The following is a 23223-nucleotide window of genomic DNA, read 5'->3' on the forward strand; positions in this document are numbered from 1 at the left end:
CATCACGCGGCACTTGCAGGGCAAGCAGGCGATCAGGCCCAGTCAGCATGGCTTTATGAAAGGCAGGTCATGCCTGACGAACCTGATCTCCTTCTATGACAGAGTGACGCGCTGGGTGGACGAGGGAAAGGCTGTGGATGTGGTCTACCTTGACTTCAGCAAGGCTTTTGACACCGTCTCCCACAGCATTCTCCTCAAGAAACTGGCTGCTCTTGGCTTGGACTGGCGCACGCTTCGTTGGGTTAGAAACTGGCTGGATAGCCAGGCCCAAAGAGTCGTGGTGAATGGAGCCAAGTCCAGTTGGAGGCCAGTCACTAGTGGCGTCCCCCAGGGCTCGGTGCTGGGGCCAGTCCTCTTTAATATCTTCATCGATGATCTGGACGAGGGCATTGAGTGCACCCTCAGTAAGTTCGCAGATGACACCAAGTTAGGTACGTGTGTCGATCTGCTTGAGGGTAGGAAAGCTCTGCAGGAGGATCTGGATAGGCTGCACCGATGGGCTGAGGTCAACTGCATGAAGTTCAACAAGGCCAAGTGCTGGGTCCTGCACCTGGGGCGCAATAACCCCAAGCAGAGCTACAGGCTGGGAGAGGAATGGTTGGAGAGCTGCCAGGCAGAGAAGGACCTGGGAGTGATGGTGGATAGTCGGCTGAATATGAGCCAGCAGTGTGCTCAGGTGGCCAAGAAGGCCAACGGCATCCTGGCTTGTATCAGGAACAGTGTGACCAGCAGGGCTAGGGAGGTGATCGTCCCCCTGTACTCAGCTCTGGTGAGGCCGCACCTCGAGTACTGTGTTCAGTTTTGGACCCCTCACTACAAGAAGGACATGGAGATGCTTGAGCGGGTTCAGAGAAGGGCGACGAAGCTGGTGAGGGGCCTGGAGAACAAGTCCTAAGAGGAGCGGCTGAGGGAGCTGGGCTTGTTCAGCCTGGAGAAGAGGAGGCTCAGGGGCGACCTTATCGCTCTCTATAGGTACCTCAAGGGAGGCTGTAGCGAGGTGGGGGTTGGTTTGTTCTCCCATGTGCCTGGTGACAGGACGAGGGGGAATGGGCTTAAGTTGAGCCAGGGGAGTTTTAGGTTAGATGTTAGGAAGAACTTCTTTACTGAGAGGGTTGTGAGGCATTGGAACAGGCTGCCCAGGGAAGTGGTGGGGTCACCGTCCCTGGAAGTCTTTAAAAGACGTTTAGATGTAGAGCTTAGGGATATGGTTTAGTGGGGACTGCTAGCGTTAGGTTAGAGGTTGGACTCGATGATCTTGAGGTCTCTTCCAACCTAGAAATTCTGTGATTCTGTAATTCTGTGATAGAAATTCTGAATTAGTGTAGGTAACTATTTGTCTCAGCAAGCATGAGGATAGATAACACCTGAAAATATTGTGGTGAACTGGAGTGGTAGAATAAAATGAGAAGCAGGTTGGGAATGTTTAGAGAGGGTTGTAGCCTGTCTGCTGAATTGGGATGTAAAATGAAGCAAGTTGGAGTATTTAAAACTCCTAGAGTGAGGTTGTAGCATGTGGACTGAAGTGTAAGGTTCATCATGACATTACGCAGGCCAGATGCACTGGTGACATGCTGTGATCATCTGCAACTGCCACAGGAAGCTGCAGTTACACAACTTACATCAGAAGTGGCAGAGCAGCTGGCAGGGGGCGGATGAGAGTAGGAGGGAGCCAGCGTTATCTTACTTGGAATGAAAATACTAACAAACCTTTCAGTTTTTGGCGTTGGCTTTTTAAGATCACTTAAAAGGAAGAGAGAGAGATTTCTGAATTGAGAAAAGAAAACAATGATAACGTTTCAAAATAACATGAGAAGAAAATCAAACATGGGCTGTCTGTCAAGCTTACAGATAAAATCTTCAACAAATTTTGAAAATTATAAATTTTATTTAATTAGCATTTTAAGCTACTTTTGTTGCAATTTTTCGCTTATGAGTATTGGTGCAATGTCATCTTTCAGGCAAACTATATACAATCAGTTTTTGAAAATGTTAAAATATGGTCAAGTGGTTTGTCATAGATGGTGTTTGGCTCTCCTTAATACAATCTGGGTGTTCAGACATACTCCGCTAATGTCCTTCATTACCTATCAATGTGAATATAGTACATCTAGTGGTACATATCAGTTTGAATAAAACAATAACACAGCTGAAATCTTGACCTCAGATTCTTGTTTGGAAAGCTGGTTTTGTCAAAGGCATGGGTGTTGTGCTATCTAACTAGCCTGCCTGTTGCAAGCTGCTAAATTCTTGACATATGTGAGAAATAAGTTCCCTACTGGAAAACCAGGATGGATCAGACAGCAGTGCAACAGCTATGCACAGAGGTTTGGGTAGGATATAGTTCAGCATGTTGAAGGCATGAGATCTGATGGATTGCATCTTGCATTTTGAATGTCAAAAGTGAAAACCCTGTTTGGGAAGCATTTTTATAAGGGAGGGAATTCATGTGTTGGTTTGTTTGTTCTGCTTATATTTATGTCTGAAGAGAATTACGATTTGGTGGCCACAGCTTCTTTATTTACTTCAAGATGCTTTTATTTTATAAAAGAAAATTCTTGGTTACTAAATGGCTTAAGGAATTTCATGGTTCGTTACATAGGACTTGACTTCTCTGCTGTTGATTGGAAAGAGAGGGTGTATCACATTTGGGCTCCTCTGAAACCTCCACAGTTCTCACGGACTGATGCTGCCTACTGGCATTCTTTGTAATTTTAATAATTAATAAGCCAATTCATCCAGTTCTGGAAAAGAGTTTAAAAAATAAAGTATTTTTCTTGCTAACTTGAACATTTCTGTGTAGGGGGAGACTTGGACACCAAAGTGATGCCTCTCCATTAAATTCTTCATCTCTCCCAGAGGGACTTGCAGGGTGTTCTGGTAACATAATTAGTTATGGCTTGAGATTCCAGTCAAGCCCTGTTAACTTTGAATTCTGTCAAAACAACACATAAATTGATTTTTTTTTATTATTGCTTAAAACAATTATTCAAGAAACACATCAATAAATTAAAACTGCAAATGTAGCAAATTAGTATAGATTGTTGCTGTAGCTGTTTCTAGTCTGAATCATTCTGGGGGCCTCTAGATGCTACTGTGGTAGAGCTGTAAGGTCTTTCTGGTGCTCAGCATTAATGGTATGCATAAGGGTATAAATTAATTAATGTGATTTTTTTGTAACCTTCAGTTATAATAAAAACAAACAAACAAGAAAGTGATATCACAACAGCGGAAATAGAAGTGGGTAATAAAAATAAAATAAAATAAAATAAAATAAAAAAAACAAACTAAAATGATAAAGGAGAAGGAATAGAGTTCAGACTGATGAAATTTATCTTCCTCAGCTCTCTGGTCTGTATGCAGAGGAGTGACCAAGTCCTAGGAGAATTGAATAAAATCCCAAGGAGTTGACAATATTTTAGAAGGAGCTTGAAGTAAAGACACTGAAATCAAATCAGAATTCAGATTAAGTTGCTGCAGTTTTGAAGAAGCCATTTACTTTTTCTGTACTTCATTTCTCTTCTTTGAAAGTAGAACTTCTCTTCCATACTATATGTAATTTTCTGTTTTGGATGAGAGATTTTGGGGTGGGGAATATCTCATGTTGGAAGTGTTCATAGTGTCTGAAATAGCAAGTGAGGTCAGCTGAAGACTTTAATCATCATTATATTAATACTAAATGATCTTTGAAGCCTCTTATCTTAATGAGATGAACTTTTCTTTGAAGGTAGAGCAATTCCAGCCTGAATCATGTCTGTGACAAACTTGAAAAAGGATGGTGCAACTCGCAGTTAGTAATTTAAAGTGAGAAAACAAGTATTTTATTCCACACCTTAGTCTTGGTACCAGCTGAAATGGGTTGTGCTAAAATCTTCCACGTCTAAAGTTAATTGAAAGAGATAATCAGATCAGGAAGTTACCTAAAAACTTAGCATTTGGAAAAACAAACAAGTAAAAACGTCTCTAACAAGGCTTTGGGCAGCTTGAAAAGCATTTCTCTTAGCTCTGCGCACAAGTTCTTATTTCACCTTGCCAAGGGAAAGAAGAATGACTTTGTGGCAGTGCTTAATCTACAGACGCACCCTTTTCACCTTTGGAAATAGTTTCGCTTTAGAATTTCAAGAACCCCCATAAAAGATTGGTGCCTCAACTATTGTTCTTCTCCTGTATTTCAGGGTAACGAGAAATAGACTTTTTTTTTTTTCTTTTTTTTTTTCTTCTAATTCTCCTTGAATTGCAGAGACAAAAGTTTCCTCTGAGAGGTGTCTGTACGTGGCAGAACAAGGGTGTGATTGTGATAGACCTGAATATAACCAGAGTAGCTTCACTGGCTGCTGTTTCTAGCGCTTATTGGTTTAAGCGTGATGGCAGGAGTTTTGGCATGTATCAGAAATTAGATTGCAAATGATAGTCTAAGGATTTTTGCTAATACTTAAGATATTGCATTATATTATGCTGCACTGCTGCTATTATTTTGGGTAGTTCAATTTTGTTGTCTAGATACCCCCAAGTGCTTTGTGAACAGTTCTGATGCTGAACCTTTTAAATGGGGAATGATAAATGTTTGCCGTTACTGGCATGTTTCTTTGGATTGGTATCTCACTAGTCAAGACTCTCCTAAGGCAAATTTACTGTATTATCTAAAGTATTTAGTTTATAAACGCAGATAAGTTTTTTTTTCTACTTTTTTGGATTATTCCTAGAAGTGGGATAAAAGCCATAGTCGTCACAAACACCAGCATCAGAAATTTTCTGCCATCCATTTTTAGAGAGTTGGAAATTGTTTTGCACTCACAAAATTTTCAGCATGTTTTTCTATTGGAATAAAATAACCTGTGCTGCTTTTACAACTCAGTATTTACATAAGAACTGGGAAACCCACTGAGTTTTTGAAGTTTTCCTGCCTCTGTGTGTGAACTTAGGAATTTGGAGCTTTTCTGGTACTGGATGGTGACAAGCAGCCATGGAAAGGAAAGACAAACCTTTGGAGCTGAGCAGAACATATTTTAATAGGTTTCTATTGAAGGTTAATGTATAGAACTATGAACTAATACATGAGGGTCAAAGTTCTTAAGTTGTGACTGAGTAAATGACAGTCTGTCCTTTCTTTGGGTGCTTTGAATGCTCTGTATGTCTGGATAGCATTACAAGGGTGGGTATTTGTTTGTTATTTTACAACAATGTTGGGACATCAGATTAAGATTACTGAAAAATGCTTGCATTAGTGATATGAACTATTCCAAGTTCTTGCTTAATAGACTTAAAGAATTGCTTTTTAGATAGGGGGTGGAGAGAGAAGATATTATACTGTTGTGTGTCTGACCACAAGAGGCCATCCCCAAATTCTGTTAGTGTGTAAGTAAAGCAACAGATGGCTGATTTCAAGTCTTTAAACTGGTGTCCCAAAACAAAAACAACAGAATACTGCCTTGGAATAAACAATACAATTTACTGAATAACAAATGTTAACGAACATCAAGAACATCACCTACATTTGCAGCAAAAGAAGTGCTGTGCAATTTTACAAAGCAATTTTTTTTTTTTCTCTTCAGTTTGAATAGGAATAAGCTGTAAATCTATCCAGTACTATCAGTGGTGATAGAATACTAATTTTAAGAAATGAACTGATGATAGGCAGAAATATACTATGTAAAAAAAACAACAATGAGAAGCTGAATAATAAAGGAATAATAGGAATCTCTCCTTTTGAGAAGGGTGGAGGAAAAATATAACACAAGATTAAGTTGTTCTGTTACAGATTGGTTCCAGTTTTCCTGGTGAATGTCAGGCATTAATTAAAATTTCAAGCTTGGACTCATATTAGTGAATGTTGTGCAGTGAATTGATGTTGGTCAGCTGAGCTGCATTCATTGACTGCATGTGTATGATTAGCTGGTGGCAAAAGCAAGGGGATATGAATTATCCTGGGCTACAGTGAAAGACAGCTACATTGAGCTGAATCACTTTCTGTTTGCCAGTGGCTGCAATTAAGTCCAGACACCTCAGATTGATAGCAACATACTCAGACTCTTGCTTCCATGTGATTCAGGTGTCAGAATAGCGTAACAGCATCTAGAAGATCTGGGAGGGAAAGTATCAGTGTTTCCTTCTTGACTAATTTGCCATGTTTACTTTCTAGTGGAAATATGACAACATTCTACTGGCAAATTAAGCCAATTAATGTGCTTTAATGAAATACCCGAATATCTGAAGTTGTATCACTTGTGTAGTACTGTTAAATTTTGGCCTGTCAGTAGTGGGTAAAAGAATTTCACTTTGAAATTAGCTTCAGACAAGCTTATAGTGGAGATCTATTTGTATTTAGAACAACAATATAATGTTTATTTCATGTGTTGGTAAATGAATGGATAGTTTCTTTCTTTTTTTAAATACTTTTATTTTCCTTTCAGTGTTTTGTATCCTACTTGCGTTCCGTTTACTTGATGAAGAATAAGGAAGTATTTGATGTTTTCAAATTGCCTCTAGCAGAATATGCTCTGTAAGTATGACAAAAAACATAGCACAGAAGGTGAAAAGTATATAACAAGTAGTTTAGCAGCGTACGATAACTTTAAAAAGCTTTTTTTGACTGTTAACATATAGATTTGTAAAGTTTCTTATATTTACATTTTCATGTTTACACTGTGCTTTTGCATATTTTAAAAGACATTTTGAATAGAAATTATGTGTAAAAACAGTATACGTCTACAAATAGAAATAATTCTTACAGCAGAAGATACAATAAAAGACAGAAGTTGTGAAGTAAAAGGGTAGAGAACAATATAATTCTTGTTCAGGTTCACCCTCTAACCTTGTAGCTAAATGCTGACTTGTTTAGTGTAGTATTTAAAACGAAATTGGATTATGTGAAAATGTTATTTTGCAGTCTCATTTTGAGTGTGAAAGGGACATTGTTCCCTGGATGTAAATTACTTTTCAAAAGATGCTCTGGGCTTGGTAGAGATGTAATATGTCTGCACTGGTCTGAATAGCATCTATTTTATCATGTCTGGTTTTGTACATATATGTGATCTCTTCAAAATTTTCTAGCGGAAGGAAATTAATTCTGACAGGTTGACTTTAAAGATGACAACCGTCTGAGATTGTTTTAAAATGTGAAGCTTTAGAACAATCTCAGGGGACACAGGGTAGTCAGAAGGGAGCAGGAAGGTGCTCAAAGATGCATGATAAATTAATTTTACATGTCTCTGGAATTTCATACAGAGAAGACTTAAGTCCTCAAAATTGTCAGCACGTGGCTTAATGAACTAAAATGTGACAAATGACTAGACTGTAGAACACCTGGTCTTCCTGTGCCCTGCTTCAATTAACATGGTTATGTTTTTAAAGGTAACAAAACAATTACAAAAGATGCTTTGTGGACTGAGGTTTTTAAGAGAGCTAGCAAAAACTTCAACAGTTTCACTACATCTATTGCTTGCCCCTTGACCTGTGTGTGGTTTGTCAGCATCTTTAAAACCTTATCATAGGTCTTACCCTATGCTGATCAGGACTTAGAGGGCTGACCACAAAAATTTAACCAGTGTGTTAACAAACCTACTAATGGATGGTGGTAGTGCTGAAATTTAGGAATCCAAGTGCATCTTTGTGGATTTCAGCACGGTGTGCTGTCTAGTACCCGATATTTGTGTAGACAGAATAGTCTCTAATTCCTCTTAGGCATCTGTGCCAGGATTTGGTCCTTCATAAAAGACAATTCTAATTTCAACTTTGTGAATTTCCTAATTTCTGTGTTAAAATGGGAGAAATTGGACAGTTCTTGGATAGAGTAGCATAGATTTAGTCAAGACTATGAAATACATGGAAACATAATCAAAAAGTCAGAAGATAATAAATCTGGGAGATAATTTGGAGGTTCTGCTCTAAATGAACGATTTCTGCTGGCATTCTTCTTCCCCTCTCTCCAGCCTGTTAGTCTACCAACATACACCCTGCAGTCCCCTGCCTTTCAATTCAGTGCACGTACCGCAGTGATACAGTGGATAAGTCAGCTCAATTTGTCTGAAAGGCCCTCGAAGTTGGGTGTTTAAATTCTGCATTCAGAAGCAGCTCCGGTTTGCGGTCTGTGCACAAACTCATGGCAAAAGCTGGAATAAGTGTCCTTTCTTCCTTTTTACCTTCTTTATGGATTCTCCTGAAAGTATTTCAGCCTTTCTTTAGAGATTTACAGCTAGCTTGATAGATGTTACTCCACTTAAAATCCTATAGAGAAAACAGGCTGCTCGATGCCCCTGTCAGGTTTGCATTTCAGTCTGCCAGGCTGTTGCCCGTCGTCTCTATTGCTCTCTTGCCTGGCCTGTCTGTGCACTGAGATTCTCCTCAGTGCTGCTGATTGAGTCTCTGCAGAAAGCAGTGGTCTCTTTTGTGTGTGTGTGTATGTGTATACATATACATATTTATTCTAGAGATTTATCATCTTTGAGCTGTGGTACATTAGTATTCTGTTCAGGGTCCTCTCATTACAAATTGTTGCCCAGAATAATTTGCTGGAGGAAGACCTGCACAGGCCTGTTGTGAACATAAACAGCCTTTAGGTTTCCTGAAGGAGAATCTCTTCCACACATGCATAAAAGAGAAATTTGTTTTTTTTTTGTTGCAAAAAAACCAGCATTGAAAATATAAGCAAATGTAAACAATAACAGAGTGAAAAGGAATAATTACTTACTCTGGCCTCCTGGGTACTAGACAAGGTAAAGAGGAGGCAGGGAATCTGAATATTTTACTTCTCAGGCACCTCATTCTGTTAAATGCTAACACACATTTCAGTCTCCAGGGGTGTATTTTAACAGGCAGCCTGCTGGACTTTGGCTAGTCGGTGCTCTGTTGGGGCTGCTAAGGGAGGTAATTTCCCCTGATTTTTTCCACATGTCTTCTAGGAGGAATGCAGCATATTTTTCTCTGTTTATCCCTCTACAGGTACACAGAGAATAAAGAAAGCAGGTCAAAACCAAGTTGTTTGGGCAATGTCTGTTACACACAACTCAGTACCAGCTAATTTTACCAGTGTTGCTTACAGATCAGTGCTACCCAGCAGTGACAGCTGCAGGTGCTGTCAGACCTGAAACGCGCGGTACCAGGATGCATGATCCATCTGTCCACATCCGTCTGTCCTGTTGCTGACCACAGAAAGCACCCACTGCACTGCAGATGTAGGCCTGGCCCTTACGGCGTGGTCAGGACAGAAGGTTTGGTTTGTTGTCCTGCTTCTGCCACTGTCAGCACCTGCGGGGCTGCCCAACACATTCCCCAGGCAGTGCCAGCCATGGGCTTGTACATCTCATCCTTTGGCTGCTTCATGGATCACAGAATGGCTTGGGTTGGAAGGGAGCTCAAAGATTACTTGGTTCCACCACTATGGGCAGGGACACCTCCCACCAGCCCAGGCTGCCCAAAGCCCCATCCAGTCTGGCCTTGAGCACCTCCAGGGATGGGGCATCCACAGCTTCCCTGGGCAGCCTGTGCCAGGCCTCACCACCCTCTGAGGGAAGAATTTCCTCCTAACCTCTAATCTAAACCTCTCCTCTTTTAGTTTAAAACCATTCCCTCTCATCCTGTGATTATCCAATTGCGCAAAGAGTTGTTCCCCATCCTTTTTACAAGTCCCCTTCAAGTGCTGAAAGGTTGCAATGAGGTCCCCCCAGAGCCTTGTCTTCTCCAGGCTGAACAGCCCCAGCTCTCTCAGCCTTTCTGCATAGGAGAGGTGCTTCAGCCCCTTCCTGGCCTTCCATTTCACTGCCATTGTGCTTTCTTTTCTAGATTCTAGCCTCCTTCCAAATCAATGGCCTAGCCCTAAGTGCTTTTTCCCAGCTGGTTCCAGTTTTGGTACACCTGTAACCAGACTTAGTATTTTGCATGCTGTTACCTAGTTAATCTCAGCCTTACACAGTATTACACATACAGACCCCAGTGTCCCCTCCAATGACCTGTGGAGTTTGGGTGTTTTTCACATCACTCCCCCCCAACCACCTGTGAGACCCAGCCATCCCTTTTTGAGCTTTCTACAACAGCTTCTGGGAGCTTCTGAGCTTTCGGGTCCTGCTGTATGGACCCCTGAGCAAGCTGCTGTCTCCTCTCTTAAAGCCCAGATTTCTCTTACTCATCACCCTCATTTCTGCTAGGATCTGTTCTCCCAGTGCAGCCAAGCCTGCTATCGACCTTCACTTACCTCAGAAGTGCTTGCATATGCATGAGTAGCGTTACAGTGGAGTGCCTCTCATGCTTGGTTAGTCCAGCTAAGGTGAAAAAAGGGTCTTTAATGCACTCTGGAAACCACTGCTGCTGGTTCTCTGCTGTGCTTTTGAGCAGGTGTCAGGGTGGCTCAGGTACTGAGCACACAGCATATATTGCAGGGTTAATAATACACATTTCATCTCTTGAAGTTGCTTCTGAAGTATTTAACCTTTTTCAGGCTATTTTATACCATTTCCTGAACCTATTCTACAGTGACAGAAATCACTCTGCTGTTTTTTGTGTGTTCGAATCATTCTGAGTAAGTTCAAAAACACAATATGTCTTATATATAGTAAAGGTAGCAACTTGCAGCATTAGAATGAAGAACTAACTTGGGTAAAAAATTGTTGTGTAGCAATTCTCCTGCAAAAAAAAAAAAAAAAAAATGAACACAGAGTCTTTAAAACTGGCTCGTATTTAAAAAAAAAAAAAAAAAGGCTGGAAATCGTCTAGCTGCAGGTTAGGCAGTCTTGTGACAGTTAAAAACTTGTACTCGCGTTCCAGTTCCTGTTTAATTTCTTCTATAGAAGAACAGATTTTGCTTAATATTTAAGATACCATCATTTAGAGAGTTGAGGTGCCTGTTTGCACACAATCGAAATAGAGGGATTTTTAAGATACTGCGTTAATACGAACATACTCATGGATCTTCATAGAAGCAGAGATTATTAGGCCTTGTAAGAGTCATTACTTTCAGTCTATGCTATTTCTTTGAATTCATTTTCTAAAATGTTTACTTATGTCTAATTTTCCTTATTCAATAGGAAATAAAAGCAGTATTCCTCTTAAAGGCATGAAATATTCTTTCTGAAGACCTTTGGAGTTTTACTTTTTCAAATTATTTCCTGAAAATTATTGTCAACCTGCTTTGAATTGGAGGATGTACCTGAGCATCCTGAGCATTGTGGATATTTTATTCAGCTCCTTTAACACATTCACTGATGAGTTTTAGGGAATGATGATGTCTGGCCGCTTCATTTTCTGTCAGTTGATAGAATTGTCAACTGTACTTTCATTTATAGTAGCAAAATAAGTATTTGGTTTCAGCATTGCTTTCAGAAGTTGATTTAAAATATTTTCTATAGAGCTTGCTCCCTGGTAGTTATTGCATTTCATACCAAAAAATTGTTTTTCAATTTGTCAGCTGAATTTGTACTGGCATTTTAAGGCTTTCATAAGTCTGAGGACTATATTGTGGTGTTAGTATGTTTTTAATGTTCTGTGTTAGAATTTATTAAATCACAGCAAATCACTGCTCTCTGTATTTATGACAAAATCTTCCAAATTTCTTGTTATGGAAGAATGTGCGAATTCTAGCACTAAGGTTCAATGAAGAACAGCTGTAACTACAGTGCAAGTAGGATTGTGGCCTGAGCGGCATCTAATGAATTAATGAAACTGATACTGCCTTTTCTAATTGATGGAAAGAAATGCTGTTTATATATTCAGGGCTTTTTTTTTTTTTTTTTTTTTTTAGTATGGCTGAACGCTAGGTTTGAAAAATGATTAAGAAATAAGTTTTAAAGATACTGTCAAATCTAACAACATGAGGAAACTTTCAGTAGTAGTAGAATGTGTTTCTCAAATTATTCTCAGTGTGGAATATATTATAGAAAAGAGACAGTAATGACCCCAAATCCTGAAGTTTCTTTGAGAAGTTATATAATAAGTGTTTGGGAGGTTGTTTGTACACGGCTTGGTCCAAGCTTATCTTCTATTGCTTTCTTAACTGACTTGATAAGCACTGCTTTCTAGCAGTGAAGGACACTGACAGGTATCAGTACTATCTCAGTCCGTGACATGATATCCATGCAACTTCATACCAAATTACATTGGTATTTCTTCCACTGTATTTATTATAGATCATACTTAATTTATCCTTTTCTATAACTTTTCAGGCTCTTTGTTTTATTCCTTTCCTGGGAAGATCTGTAATTGTTCCTGTTTTATCATTTTTTAATCTTCATTCCTCTCCCAGTGTTCACTTATATTGTACGATCTAGAGTGTCCTGTTGTGTGCCACATACAGTTTTGTGAATATATTGGTGAAAATGTGTAAATGTAAATTACCAAAATTAAAATTGAAGCACTTGAGCCTTCGATGAAGGCTTCTAATTTAGTCAAATTTTGTGTATATGCCTTTCAGATTAATGCGTTTGTTTAATTCCATGCATTAGATCACTCGGTCTTGCAATGGCACCCCGTGTGAGATTTCTTCAAAAAGTTCAGAAACAGTTACCTGCGAATGAATCGGCTGATGAGACAAATCCTGTAAAGGAGACAGACCAAAACAAAAATACCATCTCCTCAATAAACAAGGAAGGAGTGGAGAAATGCAGAACTAATTTCAGTGGAAAGGTATCTGCTAACAAAGCAAAGGAAGAGGAAAGAAGGAAAGAAACAGAACACCCCCCTTCTGAGGAAGGTGCTGAGGAGAGTGATGAGTCTGAGGATGAATCAGAAGAATCTGAGGAAGAGGAAAAAGAAGCTGCTTTATCAAGCAGGGCTCCAAACACAGACTCCATGCAGTTCTTCGAAGATGATGATGAAGATGATGATACTAAAGACTTTGATTTGCTGACAGTGAAAAGACGGAATGTTTTTGGTATGGAAGCTAAAGATGGTCCTGCACAGGTAAGTACACTTTACAGTAAGGCTTATGAATCTCAATGATTTTATTTTGGACATACTCCAAGTAAAAATGAGGAGAAAATTCTGCTCTTTAGCAGTGTACTCGCTTGAGGTCAGATGTTTTGCTGAAGTGTATCAGAGGTCAGAATTGCTTCCAGGAGATAAGTGGTGGTGTGACTTACGCTTTTATCATTTTGTGTTATTAACATTAGGTAAGTAATTTTCCTCACATAAAAGGTGTCCTTGTAGTAGTTTTAATTTATGAATAACATGACTTGAATACTTTTCTTGTACCTTCCTAAAGTAGCTGCAACTTTTAGTCCTGATTTTGATGGTGTTACACAGTTTATGACACTGGGAACCAAATTGCAGCAGATGATGAGCTGTTTCCTAATACAAATCATAAGAAATGATCTTTACATTAACCTAAAGATCCAAACCATTAATGTAAATATCTTCAAACCAAGATTTTTACTTTCAACAAGACTTACCTTTGCTGTTAGGAATTGATCCAATATCAGGGAGCAAGTGAAGGAGCACTTCGCTTCTAAAGAGCACTTCTAAAACGTAGTTATAGAGATGTATTAAAAGTATTCATTGATGTAGATCTTTCATTTCCTTAGTCAGTAGCTTTGTAATTGAGGGTTCCTCTGCACTCAGTACTCAGTATTCCCAGAAATGTTGCTTTCATTTAATCTTTAAATGCAATGTTATAGTAAGTCCCATCCCGCCCCCCCATAAAGCAGATTTGGTAAGTGCATATTGTGAATTTTTGGTGTGTCCTTTGTCCTATCTAGCAACTATTTATCTGTAGTAAAGAGATCCAAGTGAAATAGCCATCTGCTTCAGCAAGATGGTTTTCCTAACTTACATACATGCGAGGGGAGCCTCCTGGTAAGCAATGTATGTATTTTTCCAACTGGTATTTTAAATCTTTCTTTTTCGGTGCTGTTATTTAACAGCGCGGGGCATTTGTCATGAACTTATGCTTACCAGCCCACTGGCTGTATTTATAAGCAGCATCTTTCCGTTAGTATTTAGCAATGTGTGTAAAACCCTTCCGTCAGCTCACTTTGTCACAGCTGAGCACTTGCTCAGTAACTGAACCCCCGCCCGCGTTCTCTCCTCTCCCTCGAGGAGGTTGTCACAGGTTCCCATCTCTTGCCAGCAGCACGGGAGGAGGATAGGTGTGGGTAGTGGATGAGGGTGCTCCAGGGATTGCATTTCTGTCCCTCTTGCTCTAAACCTGAATCGTCCTGCCTCTGCACAGCTCATGGCTGGCTAGGCGCTAGTACGTGGCAAAGCTGAGTGGACGTGGCAGTGCCTTATAATTATTAATAAATTTCAGTTTCATGTGGTAAAGAAGCTGCAGTTTAAAAAACAAAAAGTAGAATGAAAGATTTCTGCCTAAAAGAGCACTCCTGTCTCAGCTTTCCTATCGCTTCTGCTATTTTCTGTGCTGAAATACACAGACAGCTTTATGTTGAATTTGTATGTTGGAAAGTGATTTGGGAAGTTCTGCTCAGAAAATAGTGAAAAACAAAACAAACAAAAAACAACCAACCACCACCAAAAACCACACAACAAAGCTTTGATGTAAAAGAATGAACAAGAATTTTATGAATAATATTAGTGATTTAAGAAGTTATTTGGAACCTCATCAGGTAATATTTTAACAGTTTTCTAGCATTAAACACTTACAGGTTAGGCAAGTTGGAAATTCTTTTCTGTGATTTAGTGTTGTTAATGTTTCATACTTGCTATACAAGTATGGAAGAGCTCGTACTACCTGAATCCTCTTGTTCATGGGGGCATAATACTCGAAGCAGCTGTGAAGAAAAATTAAGTTTCAAGATCTGTGTCGTTAAGAATTGAAATATAATTTGAATAATCTCCTACAGAAATGCCAGTGATAGTGCAATATATAATTTTTAGAAAGCAGGAACGTAGGGTGTACTGTGCCTAGCTGTGGAAACTAATCACTGCGTATGGGAGTGTGGTGTTTATTGCCTTAGTTACTGTGAAAATTGTTGATAAATTGTGGAGTGCTTTAAACTTATGGTTTCTATTTTCAGTAGGAATAAGACAGTAAAGGCTTATACATGTATCACTAACCGTATGCAGTCTTTTAATGTTTCAGCATACAAACGCACATGACAGAAATTATCTTGAAAGATGCAGTTGTTGTTCATCTTTATTTCATACCTATACCTTGACACCACGTTTTATGCATGTTAAAAATGAATTGTTAACTTGCAACACTGCTTATATTTTTTCCCCATCTGTTTACTTTCTTGATAAAAGTTTTGAGGTGATTAATGCTGTATTGTGGTAGATCCTACTGAATGCATGTAGCTGACGTCTAAAGAATTAGAGCCGATTCCTCTGGGCTGTGAGGAAAAGGCACCAAGCAGTCCAAGGGCAGTTTTCCTGTTGCTCTGGGTTGGAGTGTCCTTCCAGTAAGGACTCAGAAGACAGTTTGACTTCAGCGTACGGGATCCTTGCTGCGTTTCTGGGACGAGGCAGTGGCAGTGTGTTAATTAGCAGCATCAAACGCTGCAGAGGGTCTAGGAGTCTGAAAATGAAGTGTGCTCTTGGCTAGATCATTTAGTGCTGAGAAAAATCTACCTTCTGTGCTAAAAAGACGAGAGTCTTGTGGAAAAGCTAGTATGTGATCATCTAATTGGGAGATCATGAATATACCTGGAAAGGCTGAATTAAATTTGCCTTTATACTTTCAATGCGTGTGATTGATTTTACACTTCCAGTGTTCCTGTACTATGCTGCTTGTTGACAGCAAAGCGGTCCCACTGCTGTTGTTGAGCTTCAGCAGTTCAGTTTCAGGGGAAACTTCACATTCAACTTCAGTTTTTAAAGAGCTGTTGTTAGGGTCACCAGCCCTTCCTCATCCTCGTGTCTTTCCAGGCCCCTCCAGCATCAGGAAGAGCAGGAGGAGGTGCAGCACCGCCGTGTGTCCCATGGGGCTGTAGTGCAGAGCAGGAGTTCTTTAAGCTGATGGAGTGGAAGGGGATGTGTGTGACTTCCTTGGAATATCTTGCTTTTGGTGAACGTCTGTGGTGCCTAACTTGACAGTGAAAGTTAGGTTGTGATGGGAAGTGCCACATATCCAATGCTAGCTCAGTTAATAACGCCACCCCCAGAATGACTACGTGCTTTCCCTTTCTTAGTGTGTCTCTTTGTTGTGTGTGTATTGCCTCTGTGTTTTTGTGATAACAAATATAAATGTTTCTCTTTTAGCACTGCCACATAAAAAATAAAACCTTGAGTAATGTGTTTTTTTCACCCTGGCACATACTACAACGTTGTTATGAATTTCTGAGCTCCAGAGGTACTCACCAGCTGCTCTATTTATGAATTTTACTTAAATATGTCATGACTTTTAGCTGTTTGGTATAACTCATGGGATTTATTTAGAAGTACAATGTTTTTATGCATTAAAAAGGTGACGAGCAGAACTGCCAATATCAATTGGCAGATGCACAGTATTATTTGGTTGTTATATTAACATTATGTAAATTAATCGCTTAAAGTGCATCTAACAATATTAGCAGTATTGATGTTGCAAGGACTTTAAATAATCCCAGGTTACAAACTTTGCTTTTAATGCTACTTTGGTGAAATTGGTTGTCGCATTTTCAAATGCAAAAGCTGTACTTCCCCGTAAAGCACTATTTATTGGAGAACTAAGATTAAGCCTACAGTAGTTTTTTTTTTTTTTTTTTTTTGTTTATACTTTTAATCCTCTTGTTGGACATGTTGCATGCTGTCAGACTTGTTTTCTGCTAGCAAATTTTCTTTTTTAGGATAGAGAATGTTAAATTACTGAGTTCTTAGGATTTCCTGCTCCCCCATCCTTTGATTTATAGACCCGTAAAGCTTTTCTAGTGAGGTACTGCCTGCTTGGAAGATGGTAGAAGTGTAAGCCTATGGACAGAGGGTTGCCTTCAATAACACTTGCAGCTTCCTTGGAGTTAGTCCGTACACCCACAGAGCCTTCAGTTTGAATGCTGTGGCTTTGGAGGGATTTTTTTTTTTTTATATTTCATGATTCTGTCTCAGCTAGTTGGCTTGTTTTATAATCCAATAATGTTATGTGAAATGAAATTTTCTTACAGTTCTCAGATACACAAACCTGGTAGGTTATGGAAGCAGGAAAGAACAGAGAAGGGTAAGCCTCCCTCACAAGAGATGATGGTGGGGTCTATACCAAGAAGCAGAGAGTGATAGTTGGCTGTAATTTGGGCTTTTCACAGAGAGTGTATCAAGGAAACATCATTTAATGCCAACCAAAGTGAGGACATAATCCTCTAGAATTTTCTCCTGTGATGTTGAGAAGACAGCCTATCACCATACAGATAAATCAAAATTACTTTTCAGAGTTGTGATTCATCTCGATTGCTTCTCTTACATTGGCTTTCCCTTCTGAATGGGATTTCTCTCCTTCTGTTCCTTGCTGTGAGACAGAAAAAGCAGTATATAAACATCAGGTTGGTCAAAATCCATGCGAAGCATCTTCTCCTTCCTCTTATCAGCTCTTATTACCTCTTATTCTTCCATATAAACTCATGTTAAACATATGACTTGGTCTCCTTGGTGCTTTTCAGGGGATGACAAGAGAGAAAACACTCAAAGGAGGCAAGAGGCAAGGGCTGAAGCTGGCTGACTCTGGAAGCAGTGTTGGTTCCCTTAGGGCTGCCTCTCTTTGCTCCTGCTGTGGTAGCGTGTGGTGTCCAAGAGAACAAACCTGCTCCAGGGCAACCTGCTAGCTGTAAAAGGCACATTATTCCTTGGAGGCATATTGCAAAGCTAGCACTATAGCAGAGGAAATACAGAGGTTATTTATTTTTAAGTTAAATAAAAGTCAATGCCGTGATGCATTATATACCATAAATTCTCCTTCCTACAGAATGGGCCTTCTGTTCCTAGCCTAGTAACGCTGTGCTTGTGTGCCTCAAGTTGAATTATAGCAAGTAATGATTTATAAGAAGCACAAAACATTTGCACACAAGTGAGGTAGGCCTACATTTGGATGTTTCAAGAAGGCAGTGTTAAGAAAAAATATCTTTTGTCAGCTGTGAATGGAAACGAAACCTGCTGACAGCACCTTGAGCCTCCTCATGCCCAGCAGTGAGCGCTGAATGTGTCCTACAAAGTGGATGGAAAATTGAAATGAAACCACAATTTATTTCTGTGCAATTTCAATAGCTTAAGTACAACTGAAACTTGTTTTTTAAGACAAGCTGTGACGTCCAGTTATATTATATTCCATGTAATTTTAAAAAATCTTGTTGTTCAGCAGTGCTTCTGGAAGCTGTGCATTGAGACAGTGCTAAACCCAGGCATGGTGTTCAGCAGAAATATTTCTTTCCCTTCTTGGACAGCTTTTGCTCCTGAGATTTTCCCTGTCATCATTATTTTTGAGTAGAGCGTTCATGAGCGTCTTGTTAGTTTAAAGTGTGTAACAGAGGCTTTTGAGGCAGTCCTTTGTGAGAACCCATAATCTGTTTTGGACTCCAGATCCATAAATCACTTATTATTTTAAAATGTTTTTAATGCTTCTTCATTGTTCTTTCAGCTTGCATTGGCAGCTCTTGTGTCTACTCCAAATGTATCTTCAGATTTTTCTCTATTGATTTCCATTTCAATTATTTTTTTTTTTTTTAGAAACTTCCTGAAAACTTCTGTAGTGTATGGAAAATTCACTGTAATTGTTTCTTGCACCTTTTGAGGCAGCATTCCAGGTATTTGTGTCAATCCCTGTGACGATTAGGAAAATTGGAAAATCTATAGGATTAAAATTCCATATCTGAGTTACAGGTGAGCCATATACTTCAAATAAATGGCTGCTGCATGTCTCTTAGACTGTGGGTGCAGCATAACATGGTCATCCTAAATGTTTTAATCATGTTTCAAATCTGGATAGAAAGTATCGTTTATTTAATATCTTCCTGTATCATAGCTCTTAGCTTTCTGTGTCATAGGCTACAGGGTACCCAATTCTGATGTGCCAGGTGTTGCTTCTGTGAAAAGCTTTACACTGGAAAGTGCTTTTGAACCATTATGGGCTGTGTTAGTTTTGATGTCTACAGTACACCTTGAGGACAGTTTGTTGCTTTTGTAATTAAGAATGCAGTATAGGAGGATACCACAGCTGCCAGGGACCTGCTTTCAGTCTTTCAGTCACAGCTCTTTGAGAAGTGCCTTCTCCTTTGAGCCGAGAGAGGTTCCCCCAGCTCTGAGGTGAGTTGCTCGTTAGTCAGCAGCTTTTGCAGGAGTGTGCTGCTCATCTTCTAGAGGAAATGCTGTTCACAAAGTTACTAGCTAGTGGAGCAGACTCCTGAACTAAGCAGTGCAGCCTTTTTATTTTAATTACTGGAGCTGTGGGTTAAAAAATCTTTTCTGAAGCAGCCTCCCAGGTCTCCTCCACTGTGCTGAACCTGCTGCAGTGTCACAGAGCTTGCTGTCCTAGCAAGAGGCAGCTATTTGCAAAGTGTTCCTGTGGTTAACTTGTACCGGAGGACTGTGATACTTGTGTTTAACCATGCACGTCTCTAATCTCTCCTTTAGAAAATAGTTTTCTGGTGGGTTGATGCTTCCTGAAGTGCAATGATGTTAGCAGTCTAGCACATTGCTCACATGCTCATGGTGCAAATTCAGGTTGCAGCGAGGCACACTTTGTCTTTGGATGGAACAGACCCGAGGTGACTGAGGTGCATGGTCTTGTATCTCAAAAGATACGGGGGTATTGTGTAATTTAAAATGATTCATTAAAATATAATTTGTTAAATACTTCTAGTAGGTTACTCAAGCCTGCAGCAATACCCTCAGTTTTGGTGTGCTTAATGACTGATTTATAGCCTTCTTTAATATACTGTAATCATTTCATAGATGAGGATGAGTGAGCCAAATACTCTGCGTTAAAACTGCTTTGTTTTAATCAATATTCTCCAACTCCGTAGGATTTGTAAATTCTAAAATGCTGCAATTTCCTTTAAGATCTTTACTGCCTGAATGCTTGCTGGGTGATGGCACTGGAAGTATTTATAACTATGACACAGTTTTTGGATGAGCGGTTTCTGAAAAGCTGAGTGCTAATACTCTGAAATGCCACCAGAAATTATACAGCACTAATTTTCAAAGGAAATGCGGCTTCCTGAAATAGTAATAAAGCAGTCCAACTAACAAATACTTATCCCGAGCCTCCCAACCGCTGTCAGCACAGTGTGTAGTTGACGTTATGAGAATAATTCTTCAGTTGTTCATGTGGGCATCTTCTGTGATGCAGCCAGCTGCTACTTTAAGCCTCTCAGCAAACTGCTCATTCACATTTTCAACAATAGTTTGGGGCAGATATCTGAATTCTTACGTGTTGTATAATTTTTTAGGTGGAATAATTTGACAATTAGGACAAAAAATCACAATTTTGGTGAAGATTCACGAGCTGTTAGCCAAAATGAGTCTCTGAGCAATTTGTTGCGGTATTACTGACGTGCAAACTGTAGAGTAATTAGTATTTTAAAAAGGAAAATATGTGTAGTACCCTGTTCACAAATTCTGACCTGCTGACTGATGGGGAAAAAGGACAGTAATCACACAAAAACTGTTAGTGACATCATGTTTCCATCATGTCCCAGCTGTGGAGGGGTAGAGGTGACACCAGCTGGGAGGGAGCCTCCTGCCTGCTGCAGGCTGGGCTCTTTGCTTTCTGTCTCAGGTAAAGAAACAGCTACTGCCCCTGGGGATAAAGACCTGTTAAAGGAGCTTCTTTTCTGAGAAAATAAAACAATTAGGATGACAGCTGCTGGCCTTATTTGTGTCAAAAATTAAGTGAGCTATAAATTGCTTTGTGGCATCCCATCCTTTGTTATCTAAACCATGCTGCTCTCGTGCTAGCTCTCAGCTTACTTCAGCACAGGGTTGTTCCTCTCTGTGCTTGAGCTGCAGGTTTGTTTAATCCTCCAGCAGGAAATCTCCATCTTCATGGTGCTCACCAGGTTGAGGCAGACTGCCCTGCCTGCTCCTCGCAGCCCTGCGTGCTCCAGAGGCTGCCTGTGGAGTAAAAAGGGTGGTGCTCCAGCAGCGAGATGTCTGGCAAACACACCTGAAGAAAATTGAGGGGTGCATTAGTAAATCCCTCAAAAAAAACAAGTAGATGGGAAAAAGTGGTGGTGTCTTTGAGTCGGGAAACCCATGGGAAACCAGAATGACAGAAGTAGCTTTTTGAGGAGCTAAATGATATAATCATGTGGAAGAGGATTGTAAGATAGTTCTGAGACACTTGTGCCGTGCTGATCTTGCTATGAGCAAGCTGGGAAGAGAAAACAGCTTGACTCTCTAAGAAAGTGAAAATATCTCTTGTCCTTTTTGGCTTTTTAGGGAGATATCGATGAAAGACCAGCAGCTTTTTCTTGTTTCCTTAATCTCCTCTGCATTGAGCAAAATTAACATTAGCTGCTGTTTTGCTTACAGTGATGCCTCCTTATCTCTGGCTCAGAGCTGAGTGTCCTCAAAGTGCCAGTCTTGCTGTGGCAGCTTTCCTTCAGGTTCGCAATGCAAGGGCTGTGTCTTGCAGAGCACAAAAGGACACTATGTGTTTCTATTGCAGTAGATCTTTTGCTGCCTTGGAGAAATTATGCATCTGCCCCGGGATTTTGGAGAAATACTGTTTTTACAGTCGTCACTCTTCCTTTATATATGCGTTGCTGGTCTGAGTTTCATTGGTCTGTACTTCTGGGTGATGGTTTTCAGTTTGGTGTTTTCTAAATCGTGAATGGAGGGCAGTCTTTTTGGTGAGATCACAAATCTGGTGTCACTGCCAAGCCTTTTTATCTTAACAAAGGGAGATAGAAGAACGAGCTGATAATCCTAAAATGGGTATTAACAATTGTTTTAAGCCTTTCTATCTGGGGTTTATTTACATTAATATACGCCGAAAGTCAAAAGGTACTTTATATACAGCTGCTTACAGACCTACTCCAGCCACAGAGGTTCACCATTTTGGCTCAGAGGAATGTGTAATGCCTTAATTTGCTCGTGTGTTTTGGGAATTGCATGCTGACCTAGAGTTACACCATCTCTGAGAAAGTAAATCTCTGTCAACTTTTGCTTTCTTTACCTGTTGTGTCCATAGGTTCCCCAGCCTGAAAAGTGCAAATAAGTTATTGGATGTCTTTTAGGTTTTATGGTGGTTACAAAAAGCTTGAAGCTTTTATAAAATGAATATGCTCTTGGGAATTTATTTATATGTAGGCTCCATGTCAGAATGATGTGGTAACAAGAAAATACTGACCTGCAGCAGAGCTGGAGAATTGCTATCAAGAAGGTATTGTGTTAGGGCAGTGAGCGTTGATGCGAAATGTCTTTTGATTTGTGGGCTGAAAGAAATGTTCATGTTATTTCCAGCTTTAGGACACGATTTTTGAATGGGTGTTTCTAGGAAGTGCAGCTGTTGGGTTTACTGTCAGACGTAGAAAAAGGAGGCAAAGAAAAAGAATACAAAGAAAGCTCCCCAAATAGCTGTGATGAGCGATTGAGGCTGATGTGAAGGGGGGGATTTAAGGGCTGAGATGAGACAAACTGAAAGGCAATGGTGTTGTACAGGAATGACAAACTCATGAGGCATCTTCCCAGCCTGTTCCTTTGGGAAACCCAGACAATATTGTCAGCAGATTCCTGTCTCTCAGCATCATGTTTCATGAAGATTTATACCACCTCTTATGGGATGATTTTTGAATAAGAATTACTGTGAAGTTCACTCCTTCAGTTTCAAATCTTGACATTAAATATGGATGTCTGTAATTTGTTCTACAGGTCTTTAGTGATAACGTAGTTACGTTTTACAGAAGTAAAGAGAAGTGGTCTGAGCTTCCCAGGTATAACACTCTTTGGTACACTTGTATTGAGTACAAAACATGAATTTTACTTAATTTTGTTTCCAAAAGAAATCTGTATCCTAAAACACACAAAGATACGAAGTTTACCATTACTAGCACTTCTCCCAGTGGTTTAGTTCATTTGTCAGTGCTGCAGTGAAGAGGTGTATGTGGGGGAAAGAGGACAGGAGCTGAGAATAAAGATATTCGAACAAATACTCCTTTGGTCTGCAAGAAAGACTTTATTTTAGCACACAAGAGAATGTGAGAAGAAAATGTGATACTGTTATGGAGGAGGTGAATAATATGATGTAAATTGGAAATGCAATGTGCAAATGCAAATTAAGACAGCATTTAGCTTAGGGACACTTCATTACTGCATGTTATCAAGTGTTGCAAGTCATTTGGAAGGCAGGCACCCTGTAGTTGCTTAGAAATGGAAAAAAAAAAA

The 23223-nt window shown here is 39.8% G+C and overlaps 1 protein-coding gene across 1 annotated transcript in view; it reads left to right on the forward strand.

Moving 5' to 3' along the window:
• The window catches only part of DDX10 (DEAD-box helicase 10), a gene marked incomplete at its 5' end in the record, with an annotated part of 183305 nt that overhangs the window by 38548 nt on the left and 121534 nt on the right, over positions 1 to 23223 (forward strand). The window contains 2 exons of the mRNA XM_084285706.1: positions 6408 to 6496; positions 12426 to 12882. Of these exons, the coding sequence (XP_084141832.1) occupies positions 6408 to 6496; positions 12426 to 12882 (546 nt within the window). The remainder of the gene's footprint in view (positions 1 to 6407; positions 6497 to 12425; positions 12883 to 23223) is intronic.

Source organism: Netta rufina (genome assembly GCF_964035555.1).
Source record: "Netta rufina genome assembly, chromosome: 1".
In the NCBI taxonomy this organism is placed as follows: domain Eukaryota; kingdom Metazoa; phylum Chordata; class Aves; order Anseriformes; family Anatidae; genus Netta; species Netta rufina.